We start from the raw sequence: 17,279 nt of genomic DNA on the forward strand, positions 1-17,279 counted from the left end.
TTATTTTAAATGCGGAATAAAAAACAGAATAATTATTCTAGAAGTGAGGCTATTCTAACTAAGGTTTTATTCAATTAAAATGTTATTTAGAAGTAAGTTAATTTTTGTAGGTTATAATTTGTAAGTTGATTTTCACCCTTCTAATTAAAAGTCGGATTGATTTGATATTTGTTACTTTAGTTTAGGTATAGTACACATTGAAGAGTTCCGCTATACGCTATCTAGTTCTATCATCCGATCAGGGTGCTTAGCCAACATGCCAAACTTTGACGCTCCGTAGAGTTGCGCATAGTCTCTCTCTATCACTCTTACATATTAGTGCGATACAGAGACAGATAGCGTTTCGTTGTCGTAGATCTCGTAGCGCAAACGATTGGGTGCCTAGCTAAGATGCCAATTTTTGTTTTTAATTTAATAACCAAATCATTAGGTACAATTTAGCTGTTTTTAGCGCTTTCTGTCTCTATCACTCTTATATATTAGTGCAATAGAGAGACAGAGATAGGGTTTCGTTGTCGTAGCGCAAACGATTGGCATGTTGGCTACGCACCCAAGGTGCTTAGCAAAGATGACAATTTTGTTTTTAATTTCATAACCAAATTAGGTAAATTTAGCTGTTCTGGGGGCCTAGCCAACATGCCAATCGCTTGCGCTCCAAGAACGAAGCGCTTTCTGTCTCTATCACTCTTAGGTATATATTAGTTAAATATTTTTGATACTCTAACCTTAAAAACAAACAGTAACTTTACCGATTTTTGATATTTTCCTTATGGTTTCTCTTTGTTATTTTGCAGGCGCGTAAATATTTTGCCAGAAAAGATACACAGGTTCACAATAAATAATAATCCGCACTTACCAATAATGTAAAATTCCATTCAAGGCCTGTATAATATTTACTTTTACTTTTACCATCCACTATAACACTTTATTGTCGCCATTACTATATTACGAATGAACAAGATTAAGACATTTTAGTTTCTTAAATGATTATTATTCTCTTGTAATTTTTTCTTATAACTAATTTAAAACTTATATCCTTATATCGTACTTATAAGAGATTATCTGTAGTGTTAAGGTTTCCTGTTTCACCGAAATATAGCTGTAATGCAGCTATTATGCAGCTTATGTATTGCTTATACAGCTACTCTACAGCTCTAATAACGCCAAAGGCTGTATAATTTGGGCCCCTTTTTTACTTATAAGGGCTGTATAAGCGCTTATACAGCCTTTGTACAGCCTAACTGTACAGCTTATAGTATACAAATAAACTTTAATACAGCTTATATACAGCTTGCAATGCTACTTGGGTTGTGCTCCGACAACGAAGCACTTTCTGTCTCTATCACTCTTACATATTAGTGCAATAGAGAGACAGAGATAGCGTTTCGTTGTTGTAGCGCAAACGATTGGCATGTTGGCTACGCACCCAAGGTGCTTAGCAAAGATGACAATTTTGTTTTTAATTTCATAACCAAATTAGGTAAATTTAGCTGTTCTGGGGGCCTAGCCAACATGCCAATCGCTTGCGCTCCAACAACGAAGCGCTTTCTGTCTCTATCACTCTTAGGTATATATTAGTGCGATAGAGAGACAGAGAGAGCGCTTCGTTGTCGGAGTGCGAACGATTGGCATAATGGGTAGGCCCCCAGAACAGCTAAATTGTATCCAAAGATTTGGTTATTAAATTAAAAACAAAAATTGTCATCTTGGCTAGGCACCTTGGGTTCGTAGTCAATATGCCAATCGTTTGCGCTACGACAACTAAACGCTATCTCTGTCTCTCTATCGCACTAATATGTAAGAGTGATAGACAGAAAGCGCTTCGTTGTTGGAGCGCAAGCGATTGGCATGTTGACTAGGCCCCCAGAACGTTTAAATTTACCTGATTATTTGATTATTAATATAAAAACAAAAATTGTCATCTTGGCTAGGCATCTTGGGTGCATAGCCAACATGCCAATCGTTTGCGCTACGAAAACGAAACGCTATCTCTGTCTCTCTATCGCACTAATATGTAAGAGTGATAGAGACAGAAAGCGCTTCGTTGTTGGAGCGCAAGCGATTGGCATGTTGGCTAGGCCCCCAGAACAGCTATACCTAATGATTTGGTTGTTAAAATAAAAACAAAAAATTGGCATCTTGGCTAGGCACATTGGGAGCGTAGTCAACGTGCCAAACGTTTGCACTACGACAACGAAACGCTATCTTTGTCGCTCTAATATGTAAGAGTGATAGAGACAGAAAGCGCTTCGTTGTTGGAGCGCAAGCGATTGGCATGTTGGCTAGGTCTCCAGAACAGCTAAATTTACCTAATGATTTGGTTAATTAATTAAAAACAAAAATTGTCATCTTGGCTAGGTACCTTGGGTTCGTAGCCAATATGCCAATCGTTTGCGCTACGACAACGAAACTCTATCTCTGTCTCTCTATCGCACTAATATGTAAGAGTGATAGAGACAGAAAGCGCTTTGTTGTTGGAGCGCAAGCGATTGGCATGTTGACTAGGCCCCCAGAACGGTTAAATTTACCTGATGATTTGATTATTAAATTAAAAACAAAAATTGGCATCTTGGCTAGGCCCCTAGACCAGCTAAATAGAACCTAATGATTTGGTTAGTAAATTAAAAATAATACGGTTACTGAAACTATGCGTTATGCGACAGTCAATTTGTAGGATTTTATTCCATAAAATAGGTATAAATTAGACAAGAGACTAACTACTATTACATCTACCTAACTATACTTAATTAGTACCTATACGGTACCCGAACTACATTTTTATTCGTGGAATATTATTTCAATTAAAAATCATGATTATATTTATTTGATTAAGAATAAGTTATTCTCATTCAATTTTTTCTCATACGAATTATTCCCGACCAAAATTATTTGAATATTTTTGACGGGAATAAAATCGAGATGATTTTATTCCTACGAATTCTTATTCAAATAATGATTTTATTCTTGAATGCCCAACACTGGGACATGATGCAGGTTAAACATATTCATTTTGTAGTCTATTTTATTGTTGTCAAATATAATTTTGTTTGGTTAATCTAACTTGAACGGTTTACAAAATATGACACTTTCAATGATACACTGATGATTTTACATTATCCTGAATAACTCGAAAACAAAAGAAGATCGAGGACTGATATTAAGCATAGAGACTAGAGAGTTCTTAGGACCTGCCAGTACACCACCTGAAAGAATGACCAAATCCGTCGTTGGGGGCACTTCTTGTTCGCTTAGCCTGCTAGACCCTTTGGACTGTAGGTATTGACTAAATTAACTACTTTGAAATCACTTTATATTATGATTAACATTTTGCCACTTACTACAGTCTTTAAAAAAAAGTATTTTTAGAAGGTTTTTATATTCATTATTACTATCTATACTAGAATAGGAAGTCTGTTATTTGCTTTTACTGCTGTGCTGTGGTTCCAATATAACACTAATTATCTCATTAACCCAACGTACCTGAACTTACCCTTTGACAAGTATTGTTAAAAATATGATATTTTAATATTAAAATATACCGCATGATCGTATCGTTAATCACAATATTCAATAACCTATTGTGCTAACACGGTCAGCGTTTGAAGACCATCGATCTTAACTTTCATTTCTATACCTATATGCATCACCGTTACAACTATTAATCAATCGACACCAGCCAATAAATCCCCAACTTTTGCTAGGTCATTCCGACTTGGTCCCTTTGGAAGATTTTCCGCCCAAATAAGCAATATTTTAGTTTGTCCAAACACTTGTGAGGCAATAACTCGCACGTGTCCTCTTCGTATCTCAATTCCATCCAGTTATTTGCCCATTGAACTTAGATATTGCTGTTTTATTATCAGCGTTATCTAGTTTATTATTAGGCTTAATATTGGACGTATGATTTAGTGGTAAAGATGCTCAAGTATCTGATTTTGGACGAATTAATAAAGCTGGTCACTAGAAATCGAAATGTCACGTTTGTTTGAGTAGTGCAATATGTTTAATAATGTTTATATTATACCAGTCTCTTGTTATTCTTATACTAAAAATAAAAATACGTTTTTGGAGACAAGATACTCAAGATTTTTGTTTGTTAGTATTGTTTCCATCCTATATATTATTTTATATATTATCTATGTGGTTGCGTTTCAACTTACAGTTTGACAATCAGACTCATTAAGAGACCAACAACAAAGTATGCTTGACTGCTAGAGAATGACATACCTACCTGGGGCTTGACTTCATTCGCTTCTACTTTTTTGAACCGTAATACATATATCAATGCAAAAAAAGAAATAAATATGTTTTTTTTTTCAGGATGACAATCATATGAAAATGCTAAAAGAGAACTCGGGAGAAGAAGACAGAAATGCTGAAAAGGGGAACGAAAGAGGTAAGTCCAAGTCTAAAATTAAATTAAAAGTAGGGGCCATCTCTTCATCGGAACATCGAGACAAAACGACCACTTTTGTCATGGCGCTATTGTATTTCGAATTTAATTTACAAGCCACTTGACTACGTTAGCTCGGGAACGTAGTCCATGTAGGTGACAATCGTACAATGTTATGACAATATTGTCAAATATTTAAATCTTAATGCAAAAACATGTTAAAATCTTCTCAACAATCTATTTTCATCTTTCAAATATGATTATCACGCTTCAAAATTAATTCCGCGTAAAACATTTGATGTTAGCGGACGTCCTGAAAACGCGAACCGGAATAAAATAAACATTGGCTTCCCTGGATTGAGACGTTTCTCGCTTCATTTGTGGGCAATGGCGTGTGTGGTAAATGTACCGGGCCGTCTGCGTCCGGCCTTATGCGCCCGTGTGGAATAAATGTACCTACTATGTAATATACTGTATAGTACGTGGATGGCAGGGAAATTCTTAGAAAATCTGTGTAGTTCTTATGTACCTTTATCGAAACTATTGCCTTTGGCTCTCGTTTGAAGGCTGGAATAACTGTATTCTACCAATGTTTAGGTAGTGGTAGGAGATTTTCATCATAAAGACAAATTTAGAGCTAGTTAAAATCTATGGATAATCTATTACAATATCAATGCGCGATTACTATTGCGTAACCAACTTGCTATAAATAATAATTCAATTTGTAGCATCAAATTAACGTATCTAAGAGAAAATTCACCAATACGTTTGGTTTGCAGAAATATTTCAGAGAGCATGAAAATACTATTAGATTCCATTTAAGTTATATCTCCATCGAGTTGAGATAGATCACTTCTTTGTTAACTGCTTCCTAGACCATCAATATATTTTTCTAGAAAATAAACATCCGTTAGAACATAAACTTGTATACATATTTATTGCAGTACCACAAAATTGGCATTAATCTGCATAACTCGCCCATACAACTGTCATTAACCAGTGTAAAGCGGCAAGCGCCTCAGGACAAGATATTGCCTATTCATAAGCCTCAAACCATTATATCTGGCCCTTACGATTCTACTAATACCAACCAGGTTCAGTTTTACGTGAAATTTCAATAAGGTTCAATTTAGTCTGGTTATTGTTTTTCGAAACGCAATCTTAAGTTAGTTCATAGGCGGTAAGTGCAACGCCTAATGCGTTTGGCAAAACTGCTGTTGTTCGACTTTAAACCTTATGATTAGGCACGTAAAATCGTGAAACTACTAACCTGTTGGTATTTTGAGAATTTAATACAGGCAGTGAGAAGTCGGCTTTTGAGCTTGTCATTAAGAACTATTTGCGATGGGTGTTCATTTGAACATTTATAAGTTTTCATGAATAATATTAATAGGTAAACAGTGCTTTCTAGGGATCGTTAATTATTTTCATGTGAACACATCCGTATTGCCTGTGTGTAATATTTCTATAGTTTGAAAATTTAGTCAGTGCAGTATAAATATCACCTTTATCTTTAAAATATAGTTAATATTTTTCTGTGATGTTAAGATACTTTATCGATAACAGTTATCGATACCTACTTTATTTTATCAAGCACTCGTTTTAGCCAAAAAAACTTCTAAGTATAATAATGATAAATTCTTGAAGTAAATTTCACTTCTAATATTCCTGAAAAATATTAGTCTAACGCCTATAACAATATCTCCACCTTCTACAGTAATAATAATAATTCGTGTCGTCGCGTAATAAAAATAATTAGGTGAATTTTTCCGAGATTAGTTCAGCCATTAATGACTTCGCTTTCAATTTCACACTCCAGTAGTTAAGGGGATTCTTATATTGATCGAGGAACCCCTATCCAAAAGCGGACGAAATATTTCGAACGGTTTCTTAAGCCAGCGGTTGTACTGTTCATTACCTACAACCTACAACTGAAACAAGATAGTTTAAAGAATGCTTTTGTCAATATAGAGTACAAAAACTCTTAGGTACCTATAAATTAAACAGACAACTGGCTTTTTTAGAAAGTTTATTTCGGTAAAATGCATCTTTTTCATGGTTCTGTGATATTTTTATACGACTATATGTTTTTAGTTTTGTGGCATGAAAACTACCTACCTCTGGACCGTTTATTAGGAAAATAACTGTAATCTGGTTAAAAGTTTTCAAACACTATGGTTATTATAACATAGATACAAAAAACTGATGTAGAATACTAAATTTAAGTAAATTAAATATCATTGTACAGGCTCTAAATAGGTTCTTGGGACTTTCAGGCACATACCACATCTCATTTTACGGTCGGTAGGTAGTATAATTACTTAAGTAATTTAAATTTATTCAATAACAAAACTTATACAAACTATTATTAAAATGATGTATAAACTAAATAAATTAAAACTAAAACTAATAAAATAAATAAATAAAACTTACCCACCTACCTTAGGTCCCCCAGATCTGTCCCCTGCGGAAGGGTGCCCATAAGGCTGGCTACATTCCCACGCTGAATAGCTATGCCTATTCTTTGGTCTAGGAATGAGCCAGCCCTAGGGTCACCCGTGGTTTCCAATAGTCTTTTTTTTAGGCCCTTAAAAAGATTGTGAGCGTCACGACACCACGGCCCCAGGGTCTCTACCGCGAACGCCGCAAATATGTGGTTGTTTGTAAGACCAGCATATTTGCGGCGTTTTAGGGTTTCAGCCGCTGCCGCCGCGTCGCCAGCTCTCTGAGACGTGGCGACTAGATGGGACGGCGCTAGGGTGTCTACACATGTGGCATCCCAGATGAGCGGCCGTCCCATCTGCCAGGGGATGAGGGTTATTCCATCGGGCCTCTTGCCATCGTCGCGCGCCAGACCGGCTGGTTCCAACGCGGCCGGCACGCCCACGCTGACAAAGGCCCGACGGATGACATCGTTGAGGCTGGCGTGGCGGGACAGGCGGCCGGCACTCCTTCGGCAGGAGAGGCCGTGGGAGCCCAGACTGTCAACTTCTGTTCCGCCGGGACAGCTGTGGATGACAAAAGCCGGATTCATGTTGGGATGAGGCAAGAAGGCGGGCTTTTTCTGTGTTGGATTGTGCTGAATTTAGCAGCCAGTTTTGTACTTGATGGCAGAGCGGTTCGTCCCAAAATCGTTGGGTTGATTTTTCGGCCGGCATGTCTTTGTTCGGGCAAGCTAGACGCCACGCATTTTCTGCTTCCGACAGGTACACTACCTCGAAGTCACGCAGTGACGGTGTGAGTATTTTACCTACGAGGGATAGCGTACCATGCACGGAAGACAGAAAAGCGGGCAGTGCGACTATAGATATCTGCCTTATACCTAGGCCACCAAACCGTATAGGCAATGTGGCGTGGATAAATTGCCTATTGTCAATATTAATATTGATGATTTTTTGTATTTCGATGTGTATAATTTCATAGACCTTTTGACATAATTGTGGATATTTGAAAAGAGGGCTGCATCGCATTACGTACGTAAATTTAGGATCGAAAAGACAAAACCGAATGATAAAAAAAGCCATGTGTGAATTAATTTGTAGAAGGCGGTCCGAAATTTCAGAAAAACGATGAATTTGGGTATCAATGTATTCTGGAATTGATTCTTCAAACACTGGGGCTCCAATGAGATGAAGCGAGCTTTTGGTGAGTAATTTTATGCCAGGGCAGTTATTTCTAAAGTCGTTTATAATTTGTGTATCATTTTGGATATCTGGGCTTACAAAAAGTTCACATTTGCTCATATTGAGCTCCAGGCCGATTTCGCTGAATTTGGTAACTAAAAAGCGAAGATCAGCGAGGACAGAGTTCGCATCACCGCCTATGGTACCGTCATCGAGATACCAGATGTTGAATTTAGAATTTAGAGCCGAAATAATTGGGTGTATTGCTAAGCTAAAGATGGCTGGCCCGAGTGGATCACCTTGTTGACAGCCGACCGAGGAGGGGATTTGGTGGTGTATGTACATGAGGTTGGAAGGATGTCTGTAGCATTGCCAAAGATAAGGGTAGAGCCCAGGGATATTCTTCTGTATTTCAGTCAGTAAGGCGTTGCGGTTTACTGAATTAAATGCATTCTTTATATTCACTTTGACAAGCACCTGTTCTTTACAACTTTCTAAATAAGTTCGGCAGGCGTGAACAGCGGCTTCGCAGCCTCCTTTTGAGCCGAACCCCAGCTGGGTTGGCTGAAATAAGGGCTCTAAATCCTTGGTGATGCACTTGCAGCCGACTTTAGATGTTAGTCTTCTGAACGTAGAGCCTATGGCAATTGGGCGAACGCCTCCGTCCTTTTTCCCCAGTGCACACAGGTTGGCTCCATAGAGCGTGGGAACAACTTCGTCATTAACTTTCCCTGAAAGCATAAGGTTTACCAGACAAGTAATGCTCTTGAGCAGGTCATCATTTCTGCCACCAGGACTACCTAATATAAGGTCTTTCAAGTGTTGAGGCGTAATTCCGTCTAGCCCGCCAGCTGAACCATAATTACTTGAACACCAATTAAGGTGAGTTCGACTAAGATCAGACACCGGGTAAGATCGTATGATTCAAATTTCCGCCTTTTGCGGGGACCTTGCTAGGTGTTGCAATGCGCTATTTTGTTCTGCACCCCCCTTCAGGCCCCACTTGTCGCTCCGACTAACAAGTCTCGAGATATGTGCAAACGTCCAAAAAATGAGTTTTTATTTTGTGTCCGGAAATACCCTCCGCCAGTTTTTCTTGAATAACTGGCAAGTTGAAACGTTAATTGTTTCTTTTACAGATTGCATGTTATTTTTATTAAATTTGTGACAAATCTGTATATTTGGAATTTTGATACGATGCCTGTAGGCCGAGATCCGGTCTAACCCGCAGTGGTAAAAGATCGGATGCTAATTATCCGATCTTAAATTCTCAGGGATGCTCAAACTTTATTCGTGTCACCACTTTTTCTAATTAAATTAGGTATTAGGTAAATGTGATTAATAGATATTAAATCACTATAAAGCTCCCAAATCATCTTGTATTGATCTCTACACTTAACTAAGTAACGCCACATACTTAAATGATCTCTTATACTTAATCAAATATGTTTATAAATAATAAAAACGGAGACTGATTAAAAATGGTCGTATTCATTCCTCCACTTTCATATTAATTTAGCCTTAAATCCTCTTTTATCACCTTTTTTCAACCTACCACGCTTATGGTGTCAATGAACCCACATGGTTCATTGACCGTACATGGGTTCATTGACCCCACATCTAAAGTTTGACAACCATAATTTCTTCAATATTGAGCGCATGGTGTAAGATCGGACGGAAAAAATGCAAAAAAATAAAAATTTGGTCGGATATGATAGCCCGAATTACTGCTAGGTCAATTCTTCTATATATTAATCAGTGGGTAAAACCGGTTATTTTGCAATAGTAAACTCTTTGGTACCGTCAATAGGGCCGAACTTAATAGGCCCGTCCGTTCTTACACCACCAGGTAAAAAAATAATGTTGTCAATTTATTTTGTTTCCTATATTGAAACACTCATTACACGCTCATTATAGCGTCCAGAAACATAATAAAAATCAATTATATAGAGCATTTCATTATTATCAATTCTGTATTTGAATCATGTCCGCACCCTATCCATAAGCAGAGAAAAAAAAAATCTAACATCATCTCAACCCGCCTAAAAACGTCCGAAACTTTGCCGAACTCACCTTAATATAAAATTACTTCATTTTACGGTGGGTAGTATAATTATTTTAACACCAGTATAAAATTATGTATTTTCTCATTTCTTATTAGAAAAAGGTAAAAGTTGTGTACTTACTTTTTAAATTAAAAGCTTTCAAATACGACAGATTCGAACTCACTAGAATAGGGGTGCCCCAGAATAAATTAATTCTTCCTCCTGTCGTTCTTTAACCCTCTTTAGGCCCATCTCATTACGTCGAGTTTAAAGGAAATTCCAATACCGGACGATTTTCCACCGTCCGGTCTGCTTTGTTGCTGAAGTTAAGTAGGTACTTAATGCTGGAGTTTGCATTTTAATGAAAATCGGAATTATTTTTCCAAATTTCATTAAATACAATCTTTCTTAAGTCATAACATAAGTACTATTAAGATAACTGTCAATTTGCTTAGTGACGAGACTTCTCACTATGTACTCTCTTTCTGTCAATAACAATGACAATAATTGATTACGTCTCGAAACTCTCGAATTTAAATCATCTGCTTCACTTCTACTTATGGCGGAACGGAAACATAATATGCGTATAAGATGAGCGTTTGTAACAATATGTATTTCCAATTTACTGTTAATTGTTACTCACCGGCGCGGCGCGGCGACAGTTCTCAAATTAGGCATTCCTAATGGCGATAGTTTTAAAATTTAAATATTTCTAGCACTCGTGGAATACCTTTTGTTTCACGCATTTAAAAAAGGGATCTGACGTTACATACATATATAAATAAAAGGTGGGTGTATTTATTTACAGTATGTATGCCCACAAATTCGACCTTATTCTGGTGCTTATAAAGATACTCTTAAACCGCCTCCGCCAAAATTTTAAAATGTGTAGTTATCTATCTGTTTCACCCCTCTGTTCCAATTTGCGGGGCTCTAATTGGCGACCACAAATTAGTTGTCAGCGCCGGTAGCGGCGGTTAGTGGTGGCGGCAAATTCATACTAATAATGCAAGTCGAGCTTTGAAAAGCAAAATGTGTTCACCTCCTCTTATGTTGAAAGCGGGAAAATATAGACTGTCAGAATATACCTAAATCATTAAGAAACTTACAAGTTTGTAAGTATGCATAGAAACAGTAAATTAAATAAAGGATAGTAAATCTTCTATTTGAGGTTGTAGAATTAAAGAGTCTTATCATAAATTACAATAATGATTTATTGATAGATAACCATTAATTAATAATAGTCGGTATTCAAGAAGATAAAAAACAAATTCACACTAGCCGTACAATAGGCTAAAGCTAATAAAGAAAATACAAAGTAATTAAGTACAGATAAACCAAATAGGATGCCGCTCAGCATAAGCCGTGTCGTGTCATAGACACGACACTGGTTTTTAGGGCCCCCGAAAACCTACTCGTAAGTAAAAGAGAAAATTACAACTAAAACAAAACATGTTTTTATACCTACTTATGTTAAAAATAATGGTTGGTCATCTTGAATAAAATAAAATTAAATGAAAAATCTTCAAAATGGCTATTGTATTAAATCTAGCTGGAACAGGAGTAGTCCTCCCATGCCGTCAGGTCTATTTGCTCGATTGATTTACAGCTAACCATCCTATTTCTGGAACACACATCAATATTTTATTAGAAACTCAATAAGAAGGGGAAATTATAGGTGTACAAAATTTCCGAAGACGATATACGAGGAAAAGTTAGGAAACCTAAAAACATGGCTATGATGATGTAGCCAGAGATCGAGTGTTTATTTTTCGCTTCTGAGTTGAATTGTGTACTTATATGATGATTTCGTAGTTTATTAATCTACACATGAGTGTTTTTTCTTACGCAAATCATGTTGTACAAAATACAAATTAAATAATCAATACAGTAGGTATACTTACTCCGGCCCTGCGCGCTCAAATCCTCGTCGTTGTATTCGAGTCACTGTGTCTCCTACATCACAAAGAACCCTGGATATTGATGCTTTTCGAATTTCTAGCAGTTGTTCTGTGAGTAATTACAACATTATATTTTATGACAACATTATTGAACGTCCTACCATCTGACCTAGCATATGGTTAATGCTGGGATTAAAAAGATACATACATATTATATAACGCGAATGATTCTCAATACGATTTGAGACGTCAGTGCCAGTGCGGTAGGTGTCGCCAGGCGCCTCCCTCATGGGATGATTCCTCTCGGAAACCTGTGTTCTTATGCTGAACAATATTGTCATCTCATTTTCTTTACCACAAAAATGTGACAAGATTATTTGTGTTTGTAAATATTTAATCTTGAAGTAAACCTTTGGCATTTACTATAAAGTGTGCTTGATTATTAACGTTTTAGAAATATTTTACGTACCTAACGTGAAGGCGTTCGGTCGGTTTGGTCGCTCATACCAATGTCTATCAGATACCATACTCCTTATAAGCTGATCGACTACTATACAGTAGAATGTAGGTGGTACAAAACCGCCCTCAATCGGCTTCTCAACCCAAGTGCCTGCCAATAAATCAATGTCTCTCACATGTTGGTATAATTCTTGAAGAAGATCCAGTTTCTAAAAAAAATTACATATAATTAAAGCAATAAAATAGTACTACTTTACACCCTACCTCGGTTCTCGGTTATTGACACGATTAGATCAAACCAAAACTCTTAGATATCAGATAAGTTATACAATGATGTTCCTATTCTATTTCACATAACGATGCATCCTACGTCGTTCAGTTACCGCGTTGTTCAGGTAACATAGCTAAGATTGCAGACTTCATAGATGTTAAAAATGTTGGCAATTTTGAAACCACGTCCCTCCCCATTTTTTCGGAATATACAATCTCACAATTATCAGTGCGTCCACTTTAGTACTTATGTTAAATGTATTAAATTTATGTACTTACATCAGTATCGATCAAGTCCACAAGGTCATCAAAAGTTTCAATACATTGTCCGGTACAATACTTTATGTATTCAATGTAAGGTGGGAAATTATTATATCTACCCTTTTCCAAGTCACTAGAACCAACATCTGACGCACGCTGTAGACCTCCAAGAATCAATTCACCTATCTAAAAATAAAAGTATACAATTCATTAAAATTATAAATAATTTTCAATTTGGCTGATATTATTTAAAAATCTTTTCGAACCATTATTTTTCTGTACCTATCTATACGGTTTATACGTAATTGTGTATAATTTATCTAGTACTATTCTATTTTATAATAATCTGGTACGAAGTGCAGTCAGTAATAATTAAGTGTGTTTTCAAAATTTAGATTTTTGGCAGAAATGTATTTCAACTTGCGTCAGGGTCTATGGTGTAGTCAAGTTTGCCGCTCGGCTGCCGGAAACACCCTTGCGTCATTCCGTCAAGGTTGTTGTCTAATACTAGTGATCCTGTTCGTAACGTCAGGTTGACTATAGGCATTTGCTTGAGATAATGTCCGGCTTCGTCGTACATTCTGAAATATCATAATTAAAATAGTGAAATTGTAATGTAATAGTTGTTGGTAACATAATGATTGAGTGCCCAATAGCAATAAGTTATATAACCATGTCGAATAAGACAAGAAGACTGAAATTGTCTATACAAAATCGCGCTCCTCCAATTTTCAATGCCATCTATCCGTCTAATAGAAGTGTATTTTGAACAACGGTCTAAGCTCCGGACAAAATTGATGTAACTGAGACCTCTGGTCATACTAACTCTACTACAAATCCTGTAGATGGCTTTGCGGAAAATGAACCAGAAACCAGAGATCTAAGCGCCGAACAAAATGGTTGGAACTAAGACCTGCTGCGTTAGTGACGCCACCTGGCAATAAACTGAATTTTGAAGGAACGTGGTTTTCTATCATTGTCGGTCTTATTTCGTTCTTCACTCAAGTTAAGGTAAACAAAGAGTGATTTCTTAACTTTAATATTTTGGCATATACACAATTAGGGTTTCGTTATGTGGTAAAATAGGTACTTATATAATCTCTTTAAACACTCGCACGTAGTATTAAGCTTTCACAGTAAAACTTACTTAACCCTTCCTTCTTGCATCAAATGAGCCCATCGGAGTATATATGGGAATTCCAATGATATTGTTGGCATCACTTCTGGGTTGTACATGTCTCTGAACCCTTGACTCTTCGACACAACAGAGTTTTCCTTTAGATTACTCCAACCTTGAAAAATTAATTTATATAAGGAATTTAAAAAACTTTAAACTTGCCATGTAAGTAGGTAGGTACAAACTGGTAAAGCATAATTAGCGTAGGTATTTAATAGTATACGTTAGAAATACGATATTAACACTGAAAAAAATAAGAGCAGTTTTTTCATATTCGGTGAATACGAAACAAAAAATAAGTTGATATTCGGCGAGTTCATATTCGTTGCATCACTAAAAATCGTAGTATAAATTGCTGAGATTGAGGAACAAGCAGCAACTAAAGAAACAATAATTTTACAAAACCCGCCGAAAGTAAGATCGAATTTGTCTAAAAACTCAGGAATGCGATACATGAACTTGTATTCTTCACCGTGAGTAGGTACCGTGACCGTGACCCACCAAACGCAAGGGCTTCGAGAGTGGCTATCTTGACTGAAACAACATGTGGCGAAATATTAGCATGACCCACAAATAATGTTTCAAAGTTCTTACCAAATAACGGGGGTAGAAATTCGTAGTAAAGTATCTGCACATACGTAGCTATATTGATATCTCTAGCGGTGTAAAATATTTTGTCATCATTCCAGCAAGGATTTAACTCTGCCAAACCTGAAGCTATTCTGTTATGGTTACGCCAGAACCAGATGCCAATAAGATTTATGCCTAAAAGTGAGTTCATTCCATCTTCCGCTGAAATTGAAAAGGTAAGTAATATATTTCTAGAATCTCAGGACCAAATTTTAAATTTTTATTAAGTAAATAGGTGTCTCATAACTCATAATTTACTTACGTGTTGCATGACATCTAGTTTCATGGGGTGGTTGATTTAACAAGCAAATATTCGGTACGGTTCGAGTGCTTGGTGGAAGCATTCTTCCGTCGACCATTTCGTATTTGAGTAGACCTCGGTAATACAATCTGCCTTTCTTTAAAGCGTTCTGTAAACTGTTGCCGTACATGATCGACAAGTCGAAAAGAGGCATCGCTGAACTAATCTGTCAAAATACCCAAAATAATTAAGGAGAACTATTCCAGTGCGGGTATACCATATATTTAAACAAAAGAGAACTCACTCGCTCTGGTACAGTTCCATTCCTCGTGCATCCAACGAATTGATAGGTTGTAGGTCTAGTTAGATTAAGGCAACGTATGTCAGAAAATCTGTGGACAGGATCATCATTTGGAACTTGAACAGGGGTGCACATTGGATCTGTTTTGCCTTTTGGTTGACAGCAGTATGGTTTCCACACCACGTAGTTTACTGAAAAATAATGACTCATGAGATAAAAACTGATGTAACCAATCAGATAGTCTGGAGGTACAATAGATACCCGGTGGATAGGCACAGTAAAGGCATATGCAGGATCCAAGGGTTCCAAGGTTGCCAGCAAATGGCCTGGAAGAAACTGGTGGAAAACGTCAGTGGTTATCACGACCCTTAGAAATGAGGATACGACTGGAAATAATAGAACCAACCAGAAAATCGAATAGATCTGCCACTCACCTGTATCTTGTATACTGACTGTATCCGCTGCCATGAATACAAAGAAGTGTGTCGCGAGTATGGTGAATATGGGATCTGGTCGAATACCGTTGGCTATTAAGGTGGTTCGAATGTGACGGGCTGGGGGTTCTGGCCCTCCGTCTTGGGCCGGTTTCGGTTCAAATCCTAGATGTAAAAAAATGAAGCACGTAATAAACAATAGTATAAAGGTATTTTTGAACATATTTTACCAAATTTGTCTATCTTGTACTACTACTAGCGACCCGCCCCGGCTTCGCATGGGTTAACAAATTATACACTTAAACCTTCCTCAAGAATTACTCTATCGATAGGTGAAAATCGCATGAAAATCCGTTTAGTAGTTTTTGAGTTTATCGCGAACATACAAACACACAAACAGACAGACGCGGCGGGCGACTTTGTTTTATAAGGTGTAGTGATTTAATCTACAAAAATTGATAACAAATACAAATTTCGTGGATCATTATTTCTGACAATGTAGCGAGAAGTACCATACCATTTCCAAACTCTGGAGGGAGCAATCGTACAAAAGGGGTGTGCGCCGCTCCGATCGCTGGATGATCCAAGTTGTTACAGGACCCATCTAAGCGCCTGAATTCATTAGGATCACAAGGAAGCTCGATTTCGGAAGAGCACCAACTGTGATACAAATATTTAGGACTTAGTTTCAGAAAGATTCGTTAGATTCTTTTTATTATGGCACTTAAAAATAAGTAGGTTATTTTTCAGTTGAAACTTGCAAAATATCCCAATAATACAAATCCGTGGACATACTTTATAATTACCCTGTTGTCTGGAAGAGATCGCTTACAGCGATAAGACGACCGCATGTTGCCACCTTTATTACATTGTAAATCTGTTGTTGAATTTGTTTTCTTTTGTGGTGCAATAAAGTATATTTACTTACTTACCTACTTTTTGAGTGAAATTTATATTAATATATCAAAAGTACCTATGCCTGCTATCTCAAAATAGTCACACTGGTGGGAATCGGGTTTTAAAAACGCCTCGCTAATACTAAATAACCAGAACACACTTTTACGGAAGATAAAACAATATTCAAATATTTTTAAATTACATCTGTAAATATGTAAAATTACATTGAATGATTAATAAAATCCGTTAGTGATTGCTAGAAATTCTTAGATAGTTACATACCTACTTACCAATTAAAACAATTACTTACAATGTAGTATTGGCCTTAGCTTGCTGAAGTATTTCTTCTTTTGTTAACACTGTCTCGTAAAATGTGTGAAAGGATACTTTTCTAGCTTCCAAGCTCGATACCGTCAACAATACCCATAGGAATTTATACATTTTTAATGCATTTTTTTCGAGATGTAGTAAAAATCATATAAATAGTTATTCTATCATCTATAACGGTTCATTTGTTGTATGTAGCTTCTTGAATCTGTAAAAAATACTGTATTCCTTGATTATATTTTTTAAATATCTTTATTGTTAATTAATGATCATAAATGATGAATAATTACGAATAATCTAATTGGAAACTTATATGCAGC

At 36.7% G+C, this 17,279-nt stretch overlaps 1 protein-coding gene across 1 annotated transcript; it reads right to left on the bottom strand.

The window, feature by feature from the left end:
• Positions 1-11,609: 11,609 nt before the first annotated feature.
• On the bottom strand, positions 11,610-17,073 carry LOC134793877 (peroxidase-like). The gene is made up of 12 exons (XM_063765592.1): positions 16,943-17,073; positions 16,253-16,395; positions 15,736-15,900; positions 15,305-15,492; positions 15,022-15,226; positions 14,724-14,921; positions 14,100-14,244; positions 13,377-13,533; positions 12,971-13,138; positions 12,432-12,630; positions 11,966-12,071; positions 11,610-11,685 (listed from the first exon to the last, which is right to left on the bottom strand). The coding sequence occupies exons 1-12, from the start codon at positions 17,071-17,073 to the stop codon at positions 11,610-11,612; spliced, it is 1,881 nt and encodes a 626-aa protein (XP_063621662.1).
• Positions 17,074-17,279: the final 206 nt, after the last annotated feature.

This window comes from Cydia splendana, chromosome 9 (assembly GCF_910591565.1).
Source record: "Cydia splendana chromosome 9, ilCydSple1.2, whole genome shotgun sequence".
Classification (NCBI taxonomy): domain Eukaryota; kingdom Metazoa; phylum Arthropoda; class Insecta; order Lepidoptera; family Tortricidae; genus Cydia; species Cydia splendana.